The 24,598-nt window shown below is 41.6% G+C and overlaps 1 protein-coding gene and 5 non-coding genes across 6 annotated transcripts; all 6 read right to left on the bottom strand.

The window, feature by feature from the left end:
- Positions 1–6,791: 6,791 nt before the first annotated feature.
- LOC119312804 (zinc finger MYND domain-containing protein 15-like) lies at positions 6,792–16,133 on the bottom strand. The gene is made up of 12 exons (XM_037588572.1): positions 15,848–16,133; positions 15,110–15,220; positions 14,202–14,315; positions 13,835–13,953; positions 12,740–12,786; positions 12,556–12,656; positions 11,834–11,921; positions 9,278–9,386; positions 7,869–8,025; positions 7,680–7,751; positions 7,247–7,360; positions 6,792–7,145 (listed from the first exon to the last, which is right to left on the bottom strand). Exons 2-12 carry the CDS (start codon positions 15,218–15,220, stop codon positions 7,053–7,055), a joined length of 1,125 nt encoding a protein of 374 aa, XP_037444469.1. The 5' UTR covers positions 15,848–16,133; the 3' UTR covers positions 6,792–7,052.
- Positions 16,134–17,750: 1,617 nt separating this feature from the next.
- Positions 17,751–17,822, bottom strand: TRNAC-GCA. The gene has a single exon. It is a non-coding gene; the product is annotated as a tRNA-Cys (tRNA).
- A 1,165-nt stretch (positions 17,823–18,987) lies between these two features.
- TRNAC-GCA lies at positions 18,988–19,059 on the bottom strand. The gene has a single exon. It is a non-coding gene; the product is annotated as a tRNA-Cys (tRNA).
- A 1,147-nt stretch (positions 19,060–20,206) lies between these two features.
- TRNAC-GCA lies at positions 20,207–20,278 on the bottom strand. Its single transcript has one exon. It is a non-coding gene; the product is annotated as a tRNA-Cys (tRNA).
- Positions 20,279–21,450: 1,172 nt separating this feature from the next.
- On the bottom strand, positions 21,451–21,522 carry TRNAC-GCA. The gene has a single exon. It is a non-coding gene; the product is annotated as a tRNA-Cys (tRNA).
- A 1,162-nt stretch (positions 21,523–22,684) lies between these two features.
- TRNAC-GCA lies at positions 22,685–22,756 on the bottom strand. The gene has a single exon. It is a non-coding gene; the product is annotated as a tRNA-Cys (tRNA).
- Between the last annotated feature and the right edge of the window lie 1,842 nt (positions 22,757–24,598).

Below are 24,598 nucleotides of genomic sequence, written 5' to 3'. Positions count from 1 at the left end.
CTAGGGTTAGGCAACGGCAGAGGCGATTCCTAAGCGGGCCGGCGGTGGAGGCGACCTCGCAGGGGGTGGCGGCAGCGGCTGCGTCCAAGGCAATGTCAATGTCGTGGTCTTCGGGTCGTTCTCAGGCTCCCAGCTTCCGTCGAGCCTCTGGAAGGAGAGGGGACAAATCGAGGTCGCCGGTGCCCTAGCGTGAGAGCCCGATGGTGTATGAGCCGGAGAAGCTCTGCTGGTGCAGGCTGCGTCGGAAGGCCCCGAGATGGATCTCATGGAGCCGTCAGAACCCAGGCAGGAGGTACTACGCCTGCGTGGATGCCATAGTGAGCTTCATTTTTGTTCTACTTTTCTGTTCATTAGATCTCCTCCCCTCTCAAACCCTGATTTTTGTTGGTACAACATGGTGGTTGTGGCTTCGTTGAATGGCATGATGATCCTCTGCCGAAGTTTTTGAGTGATTTGATTGGAGATTTGCGAGATGAAGTGCGTAGGCTGAGAGGTGAATCAAGTGTTGTTGTGTTTGAAGATGACACTACAGTTGTGGTTCTTCCTGAAGCTCAAAGAGGAAGAGAGGTGGTGGCTATGTCTTTGGAAGATCAGCTCAAGGAGAAAAATGCAGAGATAGATGCACTAAAGGGGAAATATCATAATGTTGTCTTTTTTTTCTTGTCTTTGTGGTAGGTTTAGTGACAGCCAAGATGCTGCTGCAGTAAGCTTGTTTAGTGGTAGTTGTATGCAATGTAGTACTGGTCAGTGGTTTAGACTCAAGCTTGTTTTGGCACTGAAGATGTAAGTTGTGGTCAGGTTGATCCTTGTAAGGAGAGTTGTTGGTTAGTGTCAAGTGTTGCTGGAACTGAATGTTGATCCTAGTATTGTTGATCCTAGTAATGTGTCAGGTGTCTTTGTAAAAAAGATTTGGTATGTTGATCCTAGTAATGAAGTATGTGGCCATTGTGGCATTATCAACCAGTTTGTGCATGGTTTCTTGACAAATGAGCATGGTTTCTTGACAATACAAGGATCTTTATGGTTTCTTGACAAATGAGCATGGTTTCTTGACAAACTAGTTGACATGAGCATGGTTTCTTGACATAATATTGACAGGAGCATCTTTGCAACAACACAAAAAGCATTGAATTGTTCACAAATGACCAGAACGACACAAAAAGCATTGAATTGTTCACAAATGCCAAATGACCAAATATTGCAGATATTGCAGGCATAATATGTTGACGGAAGCATGATATGTTCACAAATGACTAGAACATACATGGTTTTGTAGCACAAATAACTTAGTTCTCATCAGACTCAACTTAGTACTCCATCAGGACATACATGGTTTTGTAGCACAAATAACTTAGTTCAGAAGCAAAAACCATAAGCATTTTCTGGTACACATCGGACCAAAGTTGCAACATTCTGTCACTCAAGTGTTACCACTGGCAGTAAAGAATGACATCAAGTGAGTATAATTCCCTGGGACACTTGAAGGAGCACCAGAAGTAGAAGGACCAGAAGATGAAGCTCCAGCAGCAAATCTTGGGGCAGTGAAAGGCCTTGTAAATCTTGCACTAGCTGACCCTCTAGCAGATCTTGCAGAAGCAGTTTGGCTTGGCACTAATCCTTGATGTCACAGTGTTGCCAGGGCAAGTGTGCTCCAGCCTTATTTTCTTAATAGCAAAAGTCTTCTACCCTTTGATAACTGCAGCAACTATGCAAAACTGGCACTGCTCTTGCTTACAACAGGCAATGATCCTTTGGTCTGAATTTCTGTGATACCTGAGGTCTCTGGCATGTGTGATATGCAAGCTCAACAAAGCATCTCTGAATTGCTGCTGATTCTTAAAGCACATGTACAGACATAACTGCTGATGTGGTTGCTCAAGTTTGTCATTGTACCAGATCCTTAGTTTCCTTTTCTTGGCCCTACTCTTCCTCCCTTTAGGTAGAACAAATGACAGTGGCTCGTGTCCATCATCTTCATCCTCAAACAGCAACTCATCATCTTCTTCATCTGATGAAGGAATGAAATCAGGTTGCACCTCCTCCAACATACTTGAATGTGACCTAGTAGTAGGGCCTCTCCTAACTACCAGCTTCTTCCTCCTTTTTGCAGGTTTTTGCATTGCTTCTTCTTCTGTTGCAACAACATTGACCTCATCCTCCTTCTCCTGCTCCTCCTCCTCCTCCTCCTCCATCTCAAACAAATCCTCAACCTCAGTGTCACCCTCATAATGTACTTGTTCCTCTTCTGAATCCTCATCTGAATCTTCATCTTCAACTTCTTGCTCTGCTAGTTTATTCCCCTCAATTATCTCTGTGTCTTCAATTATCATGTACTTCTTCATGCAGAAAGGATTGTTATCACTGTCATATGCAACAGCCTCAGAGTCATCACTGTTATTATGTCCCTCCTCTAGCAGTGCCTCTTCCTCCATTACAGCTTTGAGCTTCCCCTTACTGAAATTTCTGCTCTCTTGTGTGCACTGACTATGAAAAACAACACCTTCTTTATCTATAGCAAGAACTGCAGGCTCACTGAGATCATACACTAAAGGTGGTTCATACTATATAGTTGCTAAATCTTCTTCTCTCCTTTGACAGACATTGCTGTACTTTGATCTCACTAAATCTTCTTCTATTTGACATACAAAAGGTGCAGTTGCCCTCACTAGCAAATTCAGAACTAAACTATGCTCATATTCCTTCTTAAGTTGCTGCAGTTTGATGTTTGTGTCAATCAATTCTAACCCATGCTCTTTTTCCTCTCCTCTGCCTAAATTCTTCATGTGGTACAATTTATCAGAGAAGGAATAACCTTGTGTGTGCATCAGTGCATATAAGTTCAGAAATGTCACATCTGAGCTGCATATCTTCCTATCCAGATTATGTTGTGCATCAAAATGAATCCGAACATCCCAAACAACATCATCCAAACTCCAATTGACAGCACAAATTTACACTGTCATGAGCAACTAATCCTAGCCCCATGTTTTGAAATATACAGAAAGAAGGAAAGAAGAGAGGGACTTACAGCACGCCGCCAGCAGCTCCACCGGTCCACTGATGGCTACTGATAGGGTTGGTCACCCATATCTCTGCCAGCTTCACCCTGTCCTCCATGGACAGCGCGGCCTCCTCCTCCAAATCCTCGTCGTTTGCACTGGAGTAGTACGAACTGGAGTCGTCGACATCGTCTAGACCTAAGTGGTCATCACTCCCGAGGCCAGGAAGGTCTCCGTACCCGCCCGCACCGCCAGTGCCGCCGGGAGTCGCCGCCGCCATCGCCTGAGAGGGGAGAGGGAGATGAGTGAGGGGGAGAGGAAACTAGGGTTCGTCCCGTATGGGTTTGACCCGACCCAGCTACATGGTGCGACTGAGCCGGCTGGAACGAGTGACCGCGCGGGTGCGCGCGGGTAAGCCACTGTGGCACCTGACACGTGGGGCCGGTCGGTCAGATACGTGGTCAATATGCGCTTATACGCCTGTCATACCGTTTTGTAACACTTAGGCTTAGAGTTGGTACTGCATGGCAAAAAAAGTGACTAGTGGTATTGATTCGTTACGACGTGCCAAAGTGTGGTAGTTCCTTGCAATTAACTCATTTGTCATTCCCTCAATTATTAATGCGCACATCACCTCGACGCAGCGTGCGGCCAGATATCTGTGTACAGATGCCGCTGCGGCCAGGACGGACACAGCCCTGACACTAAAACAATAACTCCACCTCAAAATTCACTAAAAAAACAAAGTTGTCAAGCATGAGGAACGCCTAGCTTAACAGGACTAAGAAAAAAAAGACTCAACAAAGATCAACGGTCAACCAATAATAAAGAAAAATGGAAAAATAGGTCGCACAAAGAAAAGCGGTGCGGCAAAGCGCACGTCCACAGCCGAGAAGGAAACTCTTGCCGCAACCCAGTGGCGACCAAAGGGATACTACATGACGATATTTAACTATAGTTAAATGCGATCGATGGACATGCAATTGTAGTTGCATGCCCATGCGGGGACGTGCCAGTTGCGCACGATCTGTTGGCATGCAATTGTAGTTTTATGTGGTTGACGAACATGGTAAAAATAAAACCAACACACACAAAAATAAAAGTACCAATCAAACTGGTCAAAATAATAAATAGAAAGGACGTGTTCCGCTTTGCGCAAAATAAGACTGAGATTAGCAAAACAATTTGTCTGAGATGAGTTCATTTTTGTTTCACAGTATTATCTAAAAGCACACAAAAACAAAAATAAAAGTACCAATCGAAACGATCAAAATAATAAATAGAAAAAAGGAAAAAGACATGTTCCGCTCCATGTAAAATAAGACTGAGATTTAGTAAAAATGGATAGAACGGTTGGGCTAGGTAACTAGTTCGGTTTTTGATAAGGCCCATATGTGTGCGACCGCTAGTGCCAAGGAGGCACGGCAGGGTGCCGTGCTTAACAACACGGTAGAATAGCCGGTTCCTATGGCATAAAGAATACTCCCTCCGTTTCAAAATAAATGACTCAACTTTGTACTAAGTTAGTATAAAGTTGAGTCATCTATTTTGAAACGAAGGGAGTATTGGAGATGTTGCAGAGCTTTATTGTGGCTAGGGGACCTTTGCCCCCCTCCCCCAATCCAAAAATATTGTAACTTCTTTCTTTAGGGGATAAAAACACTGTAACTTTTAGGCATGCATGTATGAGTCTGATAACTGAGTGGGACTAACTAGCCCATCCCACTTAAATTGCGTTAGTGGGATCCTATTTGTATACAACCTTGAAGTGTAATACTATCCCCCATTCTTTATCCCTCGAACTTTTGAAGTGTGAGCAGCCAGAACACATCATTAAATGGCTCATGCAGCTCCGGTACGTAAAATTGCTTTGTTACTAGCGGCAGTGTGGACGATGGCTCGGGCCAATATATTGCCGTTCAAAAAATTTCAAACTAACTAGAAATAGCCTGGAGGGAAACTAGGCTATATATATAGCAAGCGGGAGAGTGAAAAATTTGTAATTGCACCACCAAAGAATCTCATTCCAATCCCCATGCTGTCCATTCTTCGCTCGACACTTCCACATAGGTGGGGCGGTGGAAACGCTGCTCAGCATCTTCCTTGATTTTCCTTTTCATCTATATTTGTAGCGTGCATATCTGATTTGTTCTTATAAATGAGACGTTTTGACAGCATGTGATATAGCAAAATTAAGGCCACGCAGTCTACTACTGTTGTGCTTTGCTCCCCCATTTCATTGGCTTCTATTAATGGCCAAAACAAGGTTCATTTAATAGCTTGATTATTGAAAAGCATTTTTTAAATATTAAAATGGTTGGTGATCGTATTTACATCTGACTTTTGCCTATGTTTTCACTAGGATCAGTGCCATCTAGATGGAGATTCCCGTGCGGATAAAAAAATCTTTGGTCTCAGGTGATGATGGATTCGCAGAAAAGTATGTTGCCCATTATATAAAAAAGGAATGTTACAGATAGTAGTTTTTTCACAATTTTTTAACTAACAAACATTTGAACGAAAAATTGTGTCTATGGCCGCGAAGAAGAGCGATGCGGCAAAGCGCACGCCCACTTCCAGTTATATTCATCCGCTATAAAGAATACATGAGCTCGAAAATCTTCTTGAGATATTAAATGGCACATGGCCTAAAGAATATTAGAGATGTTGCAGAGCTTCATTGTGGCTAGGGGACCTTTGCCCCCCTCCCTCAATCCAAAAATACTAACTTCTTTTTTTTAGGGGATAAAAACACTGTAACTTCTAGACATGCATGTATGGGTCTGATAACTGAGTGAGACTAATTAGCCCATCCCACTTAAATTGCGTTAGTGGGATCCTATTTGTATACAACCTTAAGTGTAATACTATCCCCCGTTCTTTATCCTTCAAACTTCTGAAGTGTGATATTTCCAATCGTGCGTGCATTTAAGTGGGATCCCATTTGTGCCCACATAATTTGTGTATGTTCTGACGGGATGTCTGGTTATCAGCACTAACCGTACAGATTGAGGTGGAACAAAGAACAAGAACACATCCAAGAAGCAAACTGTACCAACCGCATCGAATCGTTGGTTTGAATCGCGCACCGCTGCAATGACCGAACTTGCATAATAAATTCACCGTCTTAAGGAGTCGTGATTAAGATGATGGAGGTAGGAGGAGTATAATTTTGCCGAGCAACGGAAACGACCTAAAGAAACACTAGAATGATCCTAATTAGATGGTCAAGTGCCGATAACGGTCCCTTTATCATTAATTATTTAATGGTTTTGATCAGCTTGCTATACTCGAGAGATCAACACATACTTATTTATCTTTATTTATATATGTGTGTGCCTAGCTGCCTCTCATCGTGTCCGACTGGATCAAGCAGCATCATGCTCCTGTGCCTAGATGATCTCTGTTCCTCAACGGTATCAAGCTTGATCTTTGATGGGGGTCGATGCGGGTGATGATGGCGTTTGCAGACGTCCTTCTACTTATCAGAGGTATTGTCGACGAGTTCGTTAGATTGTGGCAATGGTTTAGTGTCATCATTCATCAAACACCGTGTATTCATCATTCAGACGACAAGAATTCTGCCGGTTGTAACTTCAAAAATTGCCTGAGGCTGTTTTAGTTCGAAGAACGGCATAGACAAAAAACATAGCCGCTGTTTCCACATTAATTCAAGTCAGTTCACATCCACAAGAGGTCTTGAGCACATCAGTTTAAAACAGAAATGCAACACCAGGGCCTTTTAAATAACTAAAACGCCGAAATTTGTTGTAAAACAGAGGAATCACCACATGAACCGACTTGCATGCAACAGTGGCATTACCACATTCCCATAAATTCAGCAAATAACTATCCAGGTCCAGCATGGGACAGATTTTGCAAGAAGCAAATTGCGCAACTTCACCAACAGGGCAACGTACAAACTGATGATTCGATGAGTGCATCTTAAACGCACATGTTTCTGAACACATGCATACCGGAAACAACCAAGAGCAACATCATCCATGTAAAACATATTTAGCCCGAAAGGGACTTTCGGCTAAAATGGCTATTCTACATTCCAAAAACAAAGCCATTCGAGTAGCATGGTATGTATAGCGCACTATTGTTCTCCGCAATCGGCTGCCTGAAAGGATTTACCTGTATCTGGATGAGAAATGACAGATGATGAAGGTGTTAGTTTGATTGACGCTCCATAATGCAACAGCAAAAGAGATAACGAAAGGCAGAGCATATATAAGACATACAGGGAGTCCCAGGGGTTGACCAGTTATGGAGCTTATGCAGCAAGAGGCCAGATGAGCAGCTTCTTCGCAGAAGTCCGTAAAAATTGCAGGAACTCCAATCCCCCTAATCATTTCCTTGAAATGAAATAGAATACAAATGATAATTAGCACCAACTTTTTAAAATAAAAAGCCTCTTACAAATATAGCTGAGGCAGTGTAAATGTGAAATTCCAAAACATGCTTCCATGAATCATGTAGCTGATGCAGTATTACAGAAACAAGAGATATCAATTGACTGCATGCATTTTTACTTTGAAATCATCAATTGAAGTTATAACTTGGAGTACTAGACAAAAAGGAGGGAGGATACACCAACACAGGATCAAACAGTTGAAGTCATAAATGCATACTACGGTATGAAAGTAACTTGTTTATTATGCACTCAATACTTACAATAGTAGGCATCCAACTAGGATAAGCAGCTACACCCGCATTTGGGGCAAGTATAAGATGAGGATTTGAATCCTACCAAGAGACAAATTATTAGTAGGGGGAAGTCAGCCATACATGAAAGTACTTGACTGTCAAGCTGACAGGGAATTTCACATTTTTAAATAAGTCAAGAGTTACTGTTGAGAGAACCTTTACTATATCACCATATCTCTCATGATAGAGGCCTTTCCATATTCTCAGTGTCACCGCACTGCAATTCAAGTTCTCAGAGGAAATAGAAGATCTACACTGGCAGCTCTCACCGGAACAATTTGGATAGCTGGAAATATTTACAACTTCACCATCCCTGTAAGCAGCCATCATATCAAAATCACAAAAAAGAGCAGGAACACCAAACCAATTATCCTACTCAGTATTTGGAAATAACAGTATATGATATACCTGTTGAAAATAAGGCCTACCACTAAAATAATCCCGAAAACAGGCAACATACTGAACATCAATGTTAGGTCTACAAGATTTCTACCACTATCAAATATATGAAGGCTAGTACTGCGTGTATCATCGACTTAAGACTTGGATAGACTAAATTCGATATGAGTCAACCGGGAATTTGATCACATATGAAATAACAAATCACAACATGTACTTGCAGTGCAACAGATCGGACATGCTTTTGTACATAGACAGAGGAGAGGTCATGGCAATCAGGTATATGCAAAGGAGAGGCGACAACAATCGGAGACCTGAGTAGTTGTGTGGAGGACAGCACTGCCCAGAATCCTTATCACATGGCACCCATTTTAGGTCCTAGTTTTCGCCATTCACATGCTGGCACACTTAACTTGGCCAAACAGAATTCAGAGAACACATGTGAGATGTATTCTCCTCCTCTATTCGACCTTAAGCATTTGATTTTCTTATCTAGTTGGTTCTCTACCTCAACCTTACTGATCTTAAAGCAATTTAATGCCTCATCTTCTGCTGTAAGTTCAAACATGTAGCACCATCTTCTATGGACATCATCATACTATTTCATTGTATTAGTCAATATTGCATTCATGTGCCATCCATGTGCCAGAGCCATGAGTTGGTTGCGAGATCTTATGGGTTTCACCTCTAGCCTAACCCAATTTGTTTGGGACTAAAGGCTTTGTTGTTGTTGTTGTTGTAGTCAATATTGCATTCGTTCGACATATGTCTAAATGGTTAAATCTAAAGGTGAAAGATTGTTCTCCCATATAGCCATGAATAGATTTCGAGGTTGGCTTGCACACAAGCAAGACAGTTAGATCCTCTGACTATGGAAAAAATCAGAACTGAATCAAGTTTGCACAAATGAATAATGTGATCAAAATTAATGCGACATAAACAAGAATTCTGAACATGACACTCCCTAAATTATTTCCAGAGTCTAGATTAACGTTCAACCTTTTCTATTTAAGATGACTAACTGGAGGCAGATTTCTAATTAGCTCTCATAAATAAAGGAACGATAAAAATATTGATGGGGAAAAAGTAAGTATATATATAAAGTTGTCAGGCAAACACAAGGAAATATCAAACATTAAAATCAAAAATCAGCTTCGGTGGCTAACCTGGATCTTGGAGCTGCTGGCCCCACAAGTTCAATGCGAAGGTGGACACCTGGAAATAGTGCACGTAGTTCTGCAAACACCGCAAGCTGAAGCAGCTCTTTCTCAGGTCCTTCAGATATTTAGTAGATAATGTGCATGAAGAAAGAAAAACATCAGTGCCTGTTATCTGGTTGAAAGAGCTACACAGTACTGAAACAAAGATATTTCTCCTATGGCGAGTTGTGGTAAAATAGGAACCATCACATAATTAAAACTTGATTGTTGTGTTGTTGAGTAGTAATCAAAGACAAGCTAAGAGCCTAAGATACACTATTTGCATTCAAAGTTTCAAAGATATTGTAAGTTATAACACCCTGAATTTTGTTCTTGCTTTTATGGAAGAGAATGAGTGATAGAAATTTTGTCTCATTGAACAGCCTACAAAGCTTTCAACGTTTGCTGCAATCTGCACAATAACAGCCTAAGAAAGTTCCTGCCATGAATTAAGTACAATCTTGCTTACTACTTAATGGCATTATTGGCATGTACTTGTGCCCAAATATTTAGTGATAATCCTGTACAACCAATACAATGTGGGACGAAGTGTTAGAGTACGTAATGGGCCTAATGGGCCCGTTAGTCTTAGGGTTAATTAGAGATAAGGGTCGCTTGCTTAGGGGTCAAGTAAGCCTTGCTTGGGAGTCAAGTAAACCTCTCTATATAAAGAGAGGAGATGTATCAATCTAATCAAGCAAGAATTAAGAAGGAAATCCCTTCCCTCTTGCCCGGCCGTGGGCAGAAAGGCCCCCGGCCGGCCCTCTCGCGCCCTCCTTCTTACAGCGCCATAACAATTTGGTATCAGCTAGCTTCGGTTCGATCATGTCTTCACCGCCGCCGGCAATGCCGTCTCTTCCGCTGCCGGTCACCTCGTCGCCTCTGGCGACCACCACGACCGTCGCCCCGCTCCTGCCCACGCCGGGATCCTCCGTCGCGCCCGCCCCCGTCGTCCTCACCCCGGAGGAGGTGTTCGGGGTGCTGCGGGACCTAACCCAGGCGGTCCAGGAGATCCACATGTTCTTGGCCGAGTCCTACGGGACGCCCCCGGCTGCGCCGCCCATCGCCGCCCCCGCGCCGCCGTGGCTGTCGTGGCAGCCGCCGCACCTGGCGGCCTTCGCCATGCTCGCCGGGCCGCTGCAACTGCCATCCATCGCCACCACCGCCCAGCCCTGGCTGCAGTGGCAGCCGCCGCTCCTAGCGGCCTCCGCCGCGCCCGGCGCTTTGCCGCAGCAGCCGCTGCCGCCGCCAGGCGCGACACCGCAGTAGCCGCTGCAGCTGCAGCAGCCATCGCCGGTCAGCTCCGCCGCCCAGTATGGGATGCCCTACGACGGGACTGCGACGACCTTGTTCCCATCAGCGCCGCCGCCATCCCAGGGCGTCCACATCCAGCAGATCAAGTCCCCGCCGCCGCCGTCACCGCTTCCGTCTTGGATCGCTACCCGCCACATGTCGGCGGCGGTGAGGCTGCAGGCTGCTGCACACGGCCTCCTAGCGCGTCGGCGTGTGCGGGAGATGCGTGGTCTGCAGCTACCGCTCCTCCAAGTTGCCCTTCGCTGTGCAAAGGACCTCGATCTCGTCCGCTGCGTCGGGGATCTTGGGCATGCGGTTTCCCCCACGGGCGGCGGGCATGCTGTTTTCCCCGTGGGCAGCGACCTCAAAGTCTGCGACATCGGCGGTTGGGGGGGGCGCACCTCTCCTCGACATTCTCCATCGCAAGCCCTCCACTCTTCCATGTGCAGTGCAGACCAACAGTCATACACATGCACTCCTTTTGTCCAGGTGGTGTCCATGGGATCCAAGTGGTTGTACACGTGCACGTCCAAAATAAATTGTCCCAGTCTATTTCAGGTTGAGAGTAATAACACAAGCCGAGATGTAAAGGGCTTGTTTTTAGGTGTTAGGTTTGTGTTGCGTCGAGTCATGGTTATAAGTTGGTTAGGCTGCAACTCGAGAACAAGCTGCATGTCCAGGTGGGGTGTAGTGTTAGAGTATGTAATGGGCCTAATGGGCCCGTTAGTCTTAGGGTTAATTAGAGATAAGGGTCGCTTGCTTAGGGGTCAAGTAAGCCTTGCTTGGGAGTCAAGTAAACCTCTCTATATAAAGAGAGGAGATGTATCAATCTAATCACGCAAGAATTAAGAAGGAAATCCCTTCCCTCTTGCCCGGCCGTGGGCAGAAAGGCCCCCGGCCGGCCCTCTCGCGTCCTCCTTCTAACAGCGCCATAACACGAAGGTAGTCAATGAAACAAATGGTAATACCAGGAGACGCTTATACTTCTGAAATAAATTTCAGCAGGCATTAAGAAGTTTACCAACGCTTCAAGACTTTGCAAAAAATGCAATCATCCACAACTAGCCCTAGAATAGAGTGAACCTCAAAGGCATTTTAAACTAGCTTGGCCCAATAAAAAATGACGCTAGCAGGAACCACTGAAGAAGCTGGCTACCATGGAACAACCGGAGTTACACAGATGCATGCAAGCACTCTACATGGCAGAGAGCTGAACATAACAGATTTTACCTAAATAGTGAATGCACAGAGTGTCATGCCCATCATATCTTGAAGTTTGGATGCGAGATAGTTGAAGGCAATGATATAGAGTAAGTGGCTGCAAAATTGAAGCAAGTGCGGTGAACACTGGCCCGTAATGAGATTGCACAGTAAGACAAAATGGGACCGCAACTGTACAATATACTACAACAGCAGCATCTCCCTGTCTGAAAAATGCTATACAAAATAAAGTTTGCCCCACTTAACTTCAATTCCTCCCTTTACTCACTTCGCAATTAACGTTGTTCAGTATCGGACCACTTATAATTAATGATATTGATACTGTACAAGACCTTCCAAGTTTCATGCTATATGGTGACATGAAGATGGATTATCTCAATGTAAATAAAACCTTTCACACATATCCTATATACAACAATTGTATTTGCAATGCAGGCAGTGGATGTGTTTTTGTGTATATTTCTTTGTTTATTAAGGAGTTCTGTAACCAGTTGTCTCTCCTTTGTTTGGACCTTTATTTTGCCCTCCTAATATGTTCAGAATACCCCATCCCCCGTGTGCTCTTATTAACAAAATCAAACCCACCAGATGACATAATGAGTAATAGGATATTTAAAGAGTACCACTTCTGAAAACTAATAGTCCCTCTGTACAAAAATAATTTGAACTAAAACCAAGTTACTTATTTCGGGGCGCAGGAAGTATATCATAAGATATTATATTGCACATACCCAGTGAAGTAAAACTGCCACAGGTGAATGTAAAGGAAGGGATCTCCACTGAAAGTAGTCTTCCCAGCTTGCGAGGGGTGCGGGCACAGGATTTTCAGGCTCTATGGTTCACAAAAAATGTGATATTTTTAATTACAGTAAAATAAACATATTTCTAGCAACCTCACCAAATCCAGAGCTGCACCTGTACATGGGCAAAGTGAGCTTTCCATGTTCCATTCAGTTGTTATGCTGTACATTATGCAGAACAATACGAAGTCAAATTACCAGACAGTAACGACGGAATAAAGAAATAACAATTTTAAGCCATGTAAATAGTTTGTTTAAAAAATAATTAGCCACTGAGACAGTTATACCCACATGAAAATGGTGAAGACTGATTCCTAATGACCAGAAAAGGAGAGCATGTAGAAAGACTCGAAATTATTCAAGTTTGATCTATAGGATGAAAAAAGTGATAGAATTGAATACATAAAAAGTTGAGATAGAAAAGCAACTCATCGTTATATAAAAAAGTTACCCACACCCTCGTCGGCCATTACAACTCTTTTGATGCCCTATATGAAAAAAGGGCAACCTGGTGCATGTAGCTCCCGCTTGCGCAGGGTCCAGGGAAGGGTCCGACCACTTTGGGTCTATAGTACGCAGCCTTTCCCTACATTTCTGTAAGAGGCTGTTTCCAGGACTTGAACCCATGACCTCATGGTCACAAGGCAGCAGCTTTACCACTGCGCCAAGGCTCCCTATATGAAGTTAAGCGAAAAATATGAAGATGAACACAAGACTCTATAAACAACTTCCAAGCAAATTAGCAGAAAAATCACTGCCATCAGCCAGTCAAACTGTATCAGTTCAAACATTCAGTATATACATCACAGGAATTCCCTCCTGCTCCGACCACAATAGCTTAATAAGAGAAGCGAGTTCCCCAAAAAGATAGCCATAAGATCTTTAGACTTAACTAATAGTGTTCCCAAGACATGGAAGATCATACATTGATAACATGATATCATATAGAATATCAAACTGGATGGCTAAGAGTGCCTCCTCAACAAACAATAGAGTTCATTATTATGCTTAACTGACAAGATCATTCCAGGGCTGCTCTTCTGCCGCCGGCACACTGAGCATTTCTTAGTGTGTTCATTTTGCTTTCAGTTGTTTGGCTGACCTTGTCTAAGGAATGTAAAGTTTTCAATCATCAATACAACGAGACATAATGCTCATTAAGTTTTCTTGAAAAGACTAGTGTGTCATTATGCTATTTTCTTTTACAAACCTCAGGTCCTTGACACAAGCAATATCTGGGCCACACATGCATTCTGATTTCCAGAGTCCTTTCAGATGAACTTTCATCGACTCCAAAAACAAGCACCTCATACTTCGGTTCGTATGATTCTAAAGTTAATAAAATGTGTGTGAGAAAACAAGACATTACAAAGCAATAGAGAAACACAAGCTCTTTAATTTGCATAAAAAGGTAACTTAGAAGAACAGGTGAGGTAAGTGCAGAACACGAATGAAGGCAATTGGTACCAAATCATTTCAAGAATCTAAGGTAGGACCATGAAAAGAACTTGAGGCACAAGAAAAATGAAAAATTACGGAGAAATGGAATATCACTATTTTGAAAAGACAGGAAGTACCAGAGCAAGAGGTTCAACGGAGAATGTGAACGGAAATTGGCTGAGCATATCAATGCGACTCATTTGTGTTGCAAGCCTTGCACATTCTTCTTTATGAACTTTCCAATGAATGAACTGAAAAGGGATTGCCAAATTAATGCATGAAAAATATATGTAAAAGGAGAATGATAAGTGATACAATTATAGAAGAATTTATTTCCTAGTACACTGCTATAAACTCCACTGACCCTGTCGATAGTGCTACATGGCTCCTAAAGTCATGTTTCCTAGTATAATTCTGCTACCTCTGTCAGAATCAAACTGCTTTTGATGGTTATCAAATAGCCCTCCATTCCTACTGCATGATGCATAGCCTACCAACCCTTCTTGACATGAAGTCTATCAAACACCCCAACCATCAGAAAAGGCTCAAGCTTAAGCGAATATAGGAGAAATACTCCTTTCAAAATGCAAAGTGAACAAAAAACTTGTCTGCAGTTTGATTTGTCCTGATGCCTGATGATTCCCTCGTTGTGTTTATGGCTTATTTAAAACAGCGACAATCACAAATTTACAACGATGTAACTCAATCCTAATGTACCCGTGAGCCTCCAATAATCAAGCGACCACTTTTCTAGCAATATTTTCACCGAAAGGTTGCACGATCAACTAATTTGTAGTACATTCCTCAATCGAAAACCCCCAAAGGAAAATCAATCTAGAACCACAAAACCTCGATGCTACAAAGCTCACGGTATACGCAAGTCCAAATGTGCCCATTCCTTAGCCATATTTCTCTATTCAGAGTGCTACTAACATGCCGGTCATTCTTGGAGCTAGAGCACGCACTCGAATTCGCAACCCTCCCCCCAAAATTCCAAGAACTAAATAAATTGTAATGGAACAAAAGATAAAGGGATAGGTGCTACCTGGTGGCCTTTCGAGCAGTAGGCCACGGCCCCGCAGCTGCCGCACCGCCGGTGGGCGCCGCTGGCACATGGCTCCTCCACTATCCCCCTCGCCGCACACTCCATTGTCATCTGACAAGAAAAAAAGAAGGGAAGGTGAACTCTTTGAGGGGTGACAAAGACAGCTCCAGCCCACAAAAATCTGTGTAGAGCACTGTAATTTTTCCCATGTGCTAGTAGTGGTAGTGGCTGCTGGCTGGTGTCTCATCTGTTTATTTAATATTGCCGGTTGCTCAATGCTAATTACCATGTGAAGTTGTGAAGTGAACAAGTTAGATTTTGTCGATGAAGTGGTGATTTAAGCACCCTTTACTGTCGGCGCAGGTGACTGGTGATTATTAAGCTGCAAACCGCATTCAGTACTACACTATTGCAAGAAAACAAAATCTGCACCCTGCCAAGTATGCATAATAAATTACTGATTCTCAACCTTCTCAACCCTGCTGACATCCTACCAAGCCCAAGCATGTTACAAATTTCTGTCTAGTTTGTTAGAGTTGAAGAAAAGCCAACTATTTTATTTGAGAAGATAATGTATGTAACTTTAACCTACTTTGCTGTTTGTGAAGTAAAATTTCTGGTTTGCATCAAGAATGTAGGTAACAAGCCGAGGCTTTACACACCATTTCTTCAGAACTATTCAAGCCCAGCATCTAAGAAGACACGGGGAAGAAGGGAATAGAGTGGGAAATGTCTTACGGGGCTGAAGCTTGACGGAAAAGTAGGGAGATCTCGTCGACCTTGGGGCGGAAGACGGCGGGCTGTGAGGTGGAGGCGGAGGAAGCCCACGCGCTGACCAGTGGTCTTGTGAGCCGCTTTTGGGCACGGCCGGCCGGCGGGCGGTGACCGGGAGGGGCGGAGCTCGGAGGGCACCGACGGCGGGCAGAGTGGGCGGCGACGGCCGAACGGGTGCACCGGGGGGGTAGAGCGGCGGCGGCGGCGGCGGCGAGGGATCCCTAGTTTTCTCTGTCTCGCTCGATTTGAGGCTGACCTGTTTGGGCTGAGAGGGCACGTCACACGTGAACAGTATCAGTGACATGCCCCCTCCCTAAACCGTCCGATCCACAGTCAACGGACAGATCAGGATGAAGCTACAGAAGAAACACCAACAATAGGGGCAAAGAGCCCTCCATCTCTCAACTCCTTGTCCTCGTGACCAAGGGGTTGCTCCCGGTCATTATCACTCTGCCGCGGCGCCATGCTTCCCCGCTAGAGGTCTAGCCTTCCATCTCACAGTGGGCATAAAATTCGATGCCTGAAAGTTAGGGTATATGATAGTAGTTGCTATTCCCTCCGTTCTTAGATATTTGTCTTTCTAGAGATTTCAACAAGTGACTACATACGGAGCAAAATGAGTGAATCTACACTCTATATACATCTGTATGTGGTAGTCCATTTGAAATCTCTAAAAGACAAATATTTAGGAACGGATGGAGTATATATGAGTGGGTTTTGTGTCTCTGCACACGACTTGCGCGCCATTGGTAAGTAGTTGTCTCAGTTTAAATGTTCGACTTGCCAAATGGTTCTCTTCACACAACTTGCATGCCGATTGATGTAGTTGCCTCGGTTTTAACTTCATAAGGACCAAATGGTTTGACATGCAATTTTTACATTGATATTGCTATGTTTTTTCTATTGCTACTGAAACTTGCTACACTCCAATGTACATATGTTTGCACGGATAGTTCTTTATACACAAATCTGTTGTTAACTATGTGGCCATCTAAGTGGATTATCTAGTCTTTTTTTTCATTTTCTCAAAACTTGCCTAACACTTGATAACTATTTGCATCAACCACACTTGAAACCTTGACTCACTAGGTCTTGATGAGCCAATACCCGCAAGCCCAAGAGTGTCCATTTGGAATTATGTTCTCATAACCAAGGTAATGAAGAAAGACAAAAGGGGGCCAAGGGATTCTGGCAAGCTGCGTTTAAGCGTTTTTTTCTACACAACATCTTTTTTTTGCATCAAAATATGGCAAACTTCATGAAGGCAGTCCAGGAAATTCCCACACATAACATAGGGCAAAAAAATCATACAAACATTTCTCAGGGGTAATCACATACATAATTTCCAGACAAGTCATAGATGAAACACTAACAACTCAAACTCATAACATAAGCAAGTCATGCACATAGGATCTACACTGTGACACAAATTATAACAGGTAAGTCATACATAATGAGAAAGGAAACACATAAACACAAGGTGTGCATGCACAAAACATGAATTGACTTTTTTTCAAACGAGCTTGATGAACTATTCTTAGATTCTCTTGAAGGGCCTAATTGGATATATGTTCTTCCTAGATGTCTAAAAACACGTATATCAGCCTATCATCCTCTACAACAAAACATAATACACAATTTTCTGAATTTTTAACTAACTAATATATTGGAATAGCAGTAACTATGTAATGCACGCATAACAATTCTCTCAAAGAATATCCGTCATGCCAAAAAGTACATAATGGGATTGAGAAGGAATAAAGCTAATAAGGTAAAAAAGAGAGTAAATACTAAATACTTGCGAAAAGTGTGGAAGGCCAGGACAATAGTTGAATAAAGAAACAAAAATAGAAAGAAAGAAAATAATAGGGCCCAACCGGGTTCGAACCGATGACCTATTGATCTGCAGTCAATTGCTCTACCACTGAGCTATGGGCCCATTAATATTGTTTCATTTTACCCTACTACATATATAACTACATGTCATTGGTAAGTAGTTGCCTCGGTTTAAATGTTCAACTTGCCTAATGGCTCTCTTTACACAATTTGCACGCCAATTAATGTAGTTGCCTTGGTTTTAACTATTCGACTTGCCTAATGGTTTGACCGGCAGTTTTACATTGATAATCCTATGTTTTTTCTATTGCTACTGAAACTTGCTACACTCCAATGTACATATGTCTGCACTGATAGTTCTTTATACACAAATTTGTTGTTAACTATGTGGCCATCTAAGTGGATTATCTAGTTTTCTTTTTCATTTTCTCAAAACTTGCCTAACACTTGATAACTATTTGCATCAACCGCACTTGAAACCTTGACTCACTGGGTGTTGATGAGCCAATACCCTCAAGCCCAAGAGCATCCATTTGGAATTATGTTCTCATAACCAAGGTAATGAAGAAAGACAAGTAGGGGCCAAGGGATTCTGGCAAGCTGCGCTTAAGCGTTTTTTTTCTACACGACATCATTTTTCTGCATCAAAACATGGCAAACTCCATGAAGGCAGTCCAGGCAATTCCCACACATACCATAGGGCAAAAAAACCATACAAACACTTCTCAGGGGTAATCACAGACATAATTTCCAGACAAGTCATAGATGAAACACTAACAACTCAAACTCATAACATAAGCAAGTCATGCACACAAGATCTACACCACGACACAAATTATAATAGGTAAGTCATACATAATGAGAAAGGAAACACATAAACACAAGGTGTGCATGCACAAAACATGAATTGACTTTTTTCAAACATGTTTGATGAACTATTCTTAGATTCTCTAAAAGGGCCTAATTGGATATATGATCTTCCTAGATGTCTAAAAACACATATATGAGCCTATCATCCTCTAAATCAAAACATAATACACAATTTTCTGAATTTTTAAGTAACTAATCTATTGGAATAGCAGTAACCATGTAATGCACGTATAACAATTCTCTCAAAGAATATCCTTCATGCCAAAAAGTACATAATGGAATTGAGAAGGAATAAAGCTAATAAGGTAAAAAAGAGAGTAAATACTAAATACTTGCGAAAAGGTGTGGAAGGCCAAGACAGTAGTTGAATAAAGAAACAAAAATAGAAAAAAAATAATAGGGCCCAACCGGGTTCGAACCAGTGACCTGTTGATCTGCAGTCAATTGCTCTACCACTGAGCTATGGACCCATTAATATTGTTTCATTTTATCCTACTACATATATAACTACATGTCATTGGTGAGTAGTTGCCTCGGTTTAAATGTTCAACTTGCCTAATGGCTCTCTTCACACAATTTGCACGCCAATTAATGTAGTTGTGTTGGTTTTAACTGTTCGACTTGCCTAATGGTTTGACCGGCAATTTTACATTGACAATGCTATGTTTTTTCTATTGCTACTGAAACTTGCTACACTCCAATGTACATATGTTTGCACTGATGTTGTCAACTATGTGTCCATCTAAGTGGATTATCTAGTTTTGTTTTTCATTTTCTCAAAACTTGCCTAACACTTGATAACTATTTGCATCAACCGCACTTGAAACCTTGACTCACTGGGTGTTGATGAGCCAATACCCTCAAGCCCAAGAACGTCCATTTGGAATGATGTTCTCATAACCAAGGTAATGAAGAAAGACAAGAAGGGGCCAAGGGATTCTGGCAAGCTGTGCTTAAGCGTTTTTTTTTCTACACAACATATTTTTTTGCATCAAAATATGGCAAACTTCATGAAGGCAGTCCAGGCAATTCCCACACATAGCATAGGGCAAAAAAATCATACAAACATTTCTCAGGGGTAATCACATACATAATTTCCAGACAAGTCATAGATGAAACACTAATAACTCAAACTCATAACATAAGCAAGTCATGCACACAGGATCTACACCGTGACACAAATTATAACAGGTAAGTCATACATAATGAGAAAGGAAACACATAAACACAAGGTGTGCATGCACAAAACATGAATTGACTTTTTTCAAACAAGTTTGATGAACTATTCTTAGATTCTTTTGAAGGGCCTAATTGGATATATGTTCTTCCTAGATGTCTAAAAACACGTATATCAGCCTATCATCCTCTACAACAAAACATAATACACAATTTTCTGAATTTTTAACAAACTAATCTATTGGAATAGCAGTAACCATGTAATGCACGCATAACAATTCTCTCAAAGAATATCCGTCATGCCAAAAAGTACATAATGGGATTGAGAAGGGATAAAGCTAATAAGGTAAAAAAAGAGTAAATACTAAATACTTGCGAAAAATGTGGAAGGCCAAGACAGTAGTTGAATAAAGAAACAAAAATAGAAAGAAAAAAAATAATAGGGCCCAACCGGGTTCGAACCGGTGACCTATTGATCTGCAGTCAATTGCTCTACCACTGAGCTATGGATCCATTAATATTGTTTCATTTTACCCTACTACATATATAACCACATGTCATTGGTAAGTAGTTGTCTCGGTTTAAATGTTCAACTTGCCTAATGGCTCTCTTTACACAATTTGCACGCCAATAAATATAGTTGCCTTGGTTTTAACTGTTCGACTTGCCTAATGGTTTGACCGGCAGTTTTACATTGATAATGCTATGTTTTTTCTATTGCTATACCGAAACTTGCTACACTCCAATGTACATATGTTTGCACTGATAGTTCTTTATACACAAATTTGTTGTTAACCATGTGGCCATCTAAGTGGATTATCTAGTTTTGCTTTTTATTTTCTCAAAACTTGCCTAACACTTGATAACTATTTGCATCAATCGCACTTGAAACCTTGACTCACTAGGTGTTGATGAGCCAATACCCTCAAGCCCAAGAGCGTCCATTTGGAATTATGTTCTCGTAACCAAGGTAATGAAGAAAGACAAGAAGGGGCCAAGGGATTCTGGCAAGCTGCGCTTAAGCGTTTTTTTCTACACAACATCATTTTTCTACATCAAAACATGGCAAACTCCATGAAGGCAGTCCAGGCAATTCCCACACATACCATAGGGCAAAAAAATCATACAAACACTTCTCAGGGGTAATCACAGACATAATTTCCAGACAAGTCATAGATGAAACACTAACAACTCAAACTCATAACATAAGCAAGTCATGCACACAAGATCTACACCATGACACAAATTATAATAGGTAAGTCATACATAATGAGAAAGGAAACACATAAACAAAAGGTGTGCATGCACAAAACATGAATTGACTTTTTTCAAACATGTTTGATGAACTATTCTTAGATTCTCTAAAAGGGCCTAATTGGATATATGTTCTTCCTAGATGTCTAAAAACACGTATATCAGCCTATCATCCTCTAGAACAAAACATAATACACAATTTTCTGATTTTTTAAGTAACTAATCTATTGGAATAGCAGTAACCATGTAATGCACGTATAACAATTCTCTCAAAGAATATCCTTCATATGCCAAAAAGTACATAATGGGATTGAGAAGGTATAAAGCTAATAAGGTAAAAAAGAGAGTAAATACTAAATACTTGCGAAAATGTGTGGAAGGCCAAGACAGTAGTTGAATAAAGAAACAAAAATAGAAAGAAAAAAAATAATAGGGCCCAACCAGGTTCAAACCAGTGACCTATTAATCTGCAGTCAATTGCTCTACCACTGAGCTATGGACCCATTAATATTGTTTCATTTTACCCTACTACATATATAACTACATGTCAATGGTAAGTAGTTGCCTCGGTTTAAATGTTTAACTTGCCTAATGGCTCTCTTCACACAATTTGCACACCAATTAATAGTTGCCTTGGTTTTAACTGTTCGACTTGCCTAATGGTTTGACCGGCAATTTTACATTGACAATGCTATGTTTTTTCTATCGCAACTGAAACTTGCTACACTCCAATGTACATATGTTTGCACTGGTAGTTCTTTATACACAAATTTGTTGTTAACTATGTGGCCATCTAAGTGGATTATCTAGTTTTGTTTTTCATTTTCTCAAAACTTGCCTAACACTTGATAACTACTTGCATCAACCGCACTTGAAACCTTGACTCGCTGGGTGTTGATGAGCCAATACCCTCAAGCCCAAGAGCGTCCATTTGGAATTATGTTCTCATAACCAAGGTAATGAAGAAAGACAAGAAGGGGCCAAGGGATTCTGGCAAGCTGTGCTTAAGCGTTTTTTTTCTACACAACATCATTTTTCTGCATCAAAACATGGCAAACTCCATGAAGGCAGTCCAGGCAATTCCCACACATAGCATAGGGCAAAAAAATCATACAAACATTTCTCAGGGGTAATCACAGACATAATTTCCAGACAAGTCATAGATGAAACACTAACAACTCAAACTCATAACATAAGCAAGTCATGCACACAAGATCTACACCGTGACACTAAATTATAATAGGTAAGTCATACATAATGAGAAAGTAAACACATAAACATAAGGTGTGCATGCACGAAACATGAATTGGCTTTTTTCAAACAAGTTTGATGAACTATTCTTAGATTCTCTTGAAGGGGCCTAATTGGATAGATGTTCTTCCTAGATGTCTAAAAACACGTATATCAGCCTATCATCCTCTACAGAACATAATACACATTTTTCTGAATTTTTAACTAACTAATCTATTGGAATAGCAATAACCATGTAATGCATGCATAACATTTCTCTCAAAGAATATCCGTCATGCCAAAAAGACATAATGGGATTGAGAAGGAATAAAGCTAATAAGGTAAAAAAGAGTAAATACTAAATACTTGCGAAAAGTGTGGAAGGCCAAGACAGTAGTTGAATAAATAAACAAAAATAGAAAGAAAGAAAATAATAGGGCCCAACCGGGTTCGAACCGGTGACCTATTGATCTGCTATCAATTGCTCTAATACTGAGCTATGGGCCCATTAATATTGTTTCATTTTACCCTACTACATATATATAACTATATGTCATTGGTAAGTAGTTGCCTCGGTTTAAATGTTCCACTTGCCTAATGGCTCTCTTCACACAATTTACACTCCAATTAATGTAGTTGCCTTGGTTTTAACAGTTCGACTTGCCTAATGGTTTGACCGACAGTTTTACATTGATAATGCTATGTTTTTTCTATTGCTACTGAAACTTGCTACACTCCAATGTACATATGTTTGCACTGATAGTTCTTTATACACAAATCTGTTGTTAACTATGTGGCCATATAAGTGGATTATTGATGAAAATATGCCCTAGAGGCAATAATAAAATTGTTATCTATATTTCCTTATATCATGATAAATGTTTATATTCATGCTAGAACTGTATTAACCGTAAACTTAGTATATGTGTCAATACATAGACAAAATATATTGTCCCTAGTATGCCACTACTAGACTAGCTCGTTGATCAAAGATGGTTATGTTTCCTAATCATAAACATGTGTTGTCATTTGATGAACGGGATCACATCATTAGGAGAATGATGTGATGGACATGATCCATCCGTTATCTTAGCATTATGATTGTTACAGTTTCATTGCTACTGCTTTAGTTTCATTGCTACTGCTTTCTTCATGACTTATACATGTTCCTCAGACAATGAGATTATGCAACTACCAAATACCGGAGGAACACTTTGTGTGCTGTCAAACGTCACAACGTAAATGGGTGATTATAAAGGTGCTCTACAGGTGTCTCCGAAGGTGTTTGTTGGGTTGGCATAGATCGAGATTAGGATTTGTCACTCCGTGTTTTGGAGAGGTATCTCTGGGCCCTCTCGGTAATGCTCATCACTATAAGCCTTGCAAGCAATGTGACTAATGAGTTAGTTACGGGATGAAGCATTACGGAACGAGTAAAGAGACTTGCCGGTAATGAGATTGAACTAGGTATGATGATACCGCCGATCGAATCTCGGGCAAGTAACATACCGATGACAAAGGGAACAACGTATGTTGTTATGCGATTTGACCGATAAAGATCTTCGTAGGATATGTAGGAGCCAATATGAGCATCCAGGTTCTGCTATTGGTTATTGACCGGAAATGTGTCTCGGTCATGTCTACATAGTTCTCGAACCCGTAGGGTCCGCATGCTTAACGTTCGATGACGATTGGTATTATGAGTTTATGTGATTTGATGTACCGAAGGTTGTTCGAAGTCCCGGATGATATCACGGACATGACGAGGAGTCTCGAAATGGTCGAGACGTAAAGATCGATATATTGGAAGGCTATATTTGGACATCGAAAGGTTCCGAGTGATTCAGATATTTTTTGAAGTACCGGGGAGTTACGGGAATTCACCGGGAGAAGTAATGGGCCATATTGGGCTTTAGTGGAGAGAGTGGAGAAGGGACAAGAGGTGGCGCGCGCCTCCCTCCTGCCCAAACCGAATTGGACAAGGAGTGGGGGCGCAGCCCCCCTTTCCTTCTCCCTCTCCCTCTCTTTCCTTCTCTCCTACTCCGAATAGGAAAGGGAATCCTACTAGGACTTGGGAGTCCTAGTAGGACTCCCTATGCTTGGCACGCTGAAAGTGCAATCATGCCCTTAATCATATTTTGATGTTGATGAAAACACATATGCTCGAGACTAATCATGTTTATCAAGTATATCTCAGGATTATGTTCCAAAGACCGTGTGCATGGATCATGACTAGGGACAAAAAGCATATAACTCAAGAATGGAGATACAAGATGTTGACTTCATTTATGTTTTGTTCTTGAGTATAGGGATCCCGCACTATTAAGAGGGGATCGATGGATCTAGTGA

The sequence above is a fragment of the Triticum dicoccoides genome, chromosome 5B, assembly GCF_002162155.2.
Source record: "Triticum dicoccoides isolate Atlit2015 ecotype Zavitan chromosome 5B, WEW_v2.0, whole genome shotgun sequence".
Taxonomy (NCBI): Eukaryota; Viridiplantae; Streptophyta; class Magnoliopsida; order Poales; family Poaceae; genus Triticum; species Triticum dicoccoides.
This window is presented reverse-complemented; position numbering and strand designations above follow the sequence as displayed.

Bases quoted from the DNA above. Each gene is read 5' to 3' on its own strand.
- LOC119312804 (XM_037588572.1), bottom strand. From the start codon at position 15,220: ATGACAATGGAGTGTGCGGCGAGGGGGATAGTGGAGGAGCCATGTGCC. The intron at 12,657-12,739 runs GTGCAGCTCTGG...TGTGAACCATAG, and splicing joins CTCACTTTGCCCATGTACAG to AGCCTGAAAATCCTGTGCCC. The intron at 7,752-7,868 runs GTTCTCTCAACA...GTCTCTTGGTAG, and splicing joins GATATGGTGATATAGTAAAG to GATTCAAATCCTCATCTTAT.